Source organism: Dendroctonus ponderosae, unplaced genomic scaffold (assembly GCF_020466585.1).
Source record: "Dendroctonus ponderosae isolate FM_Combo_2020 unplaced genomic scaffold, Dpon_F_20191213v2 Dpon_F_20191213_10, whole genome shotgun sequence".
Lineage (NCBI taxonomy): Eukaryota > Metazoa > Arthropoda > Insecta > Coleoptera > Curculionidae > Dendroctonus > Dendroctonus ponderosae.
Genome location: NW_026017111.1, coordinates 913470 through 915148, shown reverse-complemented (window position 1 = coordinate 915148; position 1679 = coordinate 913470). Strand labels below are relative to the sequence as shown.

The following is a 1679-nucleotide window of genomic DNA, read 5'->3' as shown; positions in this document are numbered from 1 at the left end:
GGGCACGCAAAATTTATTTTCGATAAATTTTGTTAATTTGTTAATCAAAACACCATATTTTCAGTATTTCATAAGGGTCTCAGGTTTTAGTAGTAAAAAGATTTACTTTTACATGCCCTTACTTTTCTGCTGCGGGCACGCAAAATGTATATTCAACCAATTTGGAATATACCGTAGATATACATTCATGTATATTACCGGAATATTTGTTTTCAACATACTAGGTATATTCACCTGCACATATACACAATATGTACATACCTGGCATGTCCATCTGCACATATACCCAATATGTACCTAGGATATACTTTTTATGAACTTTGATGAATATACATGCATGTATATTCCACGAACATTCATGTTAGGAATGTTCACCTATGTATATTCCCAGGATATTCCCGCAATGTTCTGTATATTTTTTGAACATTCTGGGATATTCATAGAATATGTGGGCGTTTCTTAAATCTGCTCTAGGACTACCCAATTGGAACGCCCAGTTCCCCACTCCATCACCAGCTGGCTGACCAATGTGTGGTGCGTATCAGAGCAGCTAGGAGTGGGATTCGCTGCGCAAACCGAGCTGACCAGCTTCCAGGCGTTTTTCGTCGAAGTTCTCGCGCCCCACTCCATCAAAAAAGGGGAGAATTTCAACTTGCTGGTGCACGTCTCCAACTATGTCAACTACTCCTTTCCGGTAAGTCCGCGATTGCCTCCGAAGCGCCGCAAGTTGGCTCCTGCATTGCATTCCAGATTAAAATTTCCATCCGACTCTCGGACAACCTGGTGCTTAAGCACCAGATGGCGGCCACTTATTGTCTGCAGGAAAACCGCACTCAGACTCACAACTACCCGATTGAGGCCGCTGGCATTGGGGCTGCAAACCTCACGGTTCTCGTGGAAAGTGAGAGTCAGTTTCCGTTCGCTTGCGGCCCGGAAACTATCGTTTCTAAGAGGTAGAATCTTCCCCCAGCTTGGTTGGTTAGGGGCGTAAGTTCCTGGTGTCTCCCTCTTTTAGGGACGTTGTTTTCAAAAGCTTCCAAGTGGAACCTGAAGGGTACTACATGGCGGACACCCAGTCGGCCTTCCTGTGCGCCTCCAAGCCGCATTTCCAGAGCAATGTTAGTTGGACAGTCAGCGTCCCCACTGGGGTCGTGGCTGGGACTCAGAAGGTGGCGCTAGCGCTGAGCGCTGATTTGCTCACGCAATCCATCCAGGTAATTTGCAATCGAAAATCTCTGCACCGACAAGAGATTTTCGATTTTCTTTGACCATGCCGATTGCGCAATTATCACCGGTTATGCAGGGGCGGATCCAGCAAAATTATCGTCGTTTTGTCACTAAAAAGGGTGGCGTAAGATTATTGCAAAATTTCATGTTCTCCGTCCCGTTTTGCATGTTTCTCGGAAGCAAAATGAGCAGGAACGCTCGTTTTTACATCATTCCAAAGAGAACTAAATGGCCTTTTTAGCAAGTGAACCATGGATAAGAGAATGTTGGCAGTTTTTTCAAAAAATGCTTGAATTCAAGAAGTTTTAGATTTGCGTGGTTTTTTTTTAGTTTCAAAATCCACTTGAACATGACGCAGCTTTTTTCGAAGTTTCTCAAGAACCATTCGAGTCACAGAATTCGTTTTGGCATCGTTGAATAGAGAATTGAAAAGTCGATTCAGTCGTAACAAC

The 1679-nt window shown here is 44.0% G+C and overlaps 1 protein-coding gene across 1 annotated transcript; it reads left to right on the top strand.

The window, feature by feature from the left end:
• The first annotated feature begins 442 nt into the window (after window positions 1–442).
• Window positions 443–1325, top strand: LOC125502777 (murinoglobulin-2-like). Its single transcript, XM_048662027.1, has 3 exons — window positions 443–694; window positions 751–953; window positions 1016–1325. Exons 2-3 carry the CDS (start codon window positions 799–801, stop codon window positions 1266–1268), a joined length of 408 nt encoding a protein of 135 aa, XP_048517984.1. The 5' UTR covers window positions 443–694; window positions 751–798; the 3' UTR covers window positions 1269–1325.
• The last annotated feature ends 354 nt before the right edge of the window (window positions 1326–1679 follow it).

What these genes read in the sequence shown, in the direction of transcription:
- LOC125502777 (XM_048662027.1), top strand. Translation starts at nt 799, where the DNA reads ATGGCGGCCACTTATTGTCTGCAGGAAAACCGCACTCAGACTCACAAC. An exon ending in GAAACTATCGTTTCTAAGAG is followed by an intron (nt 954 to 1,015) that starts GTAGAATCTTCC and finishes TCCCTCTTTTAG; the next exon opens with GGACGTTGTTTTCAAAAGCT.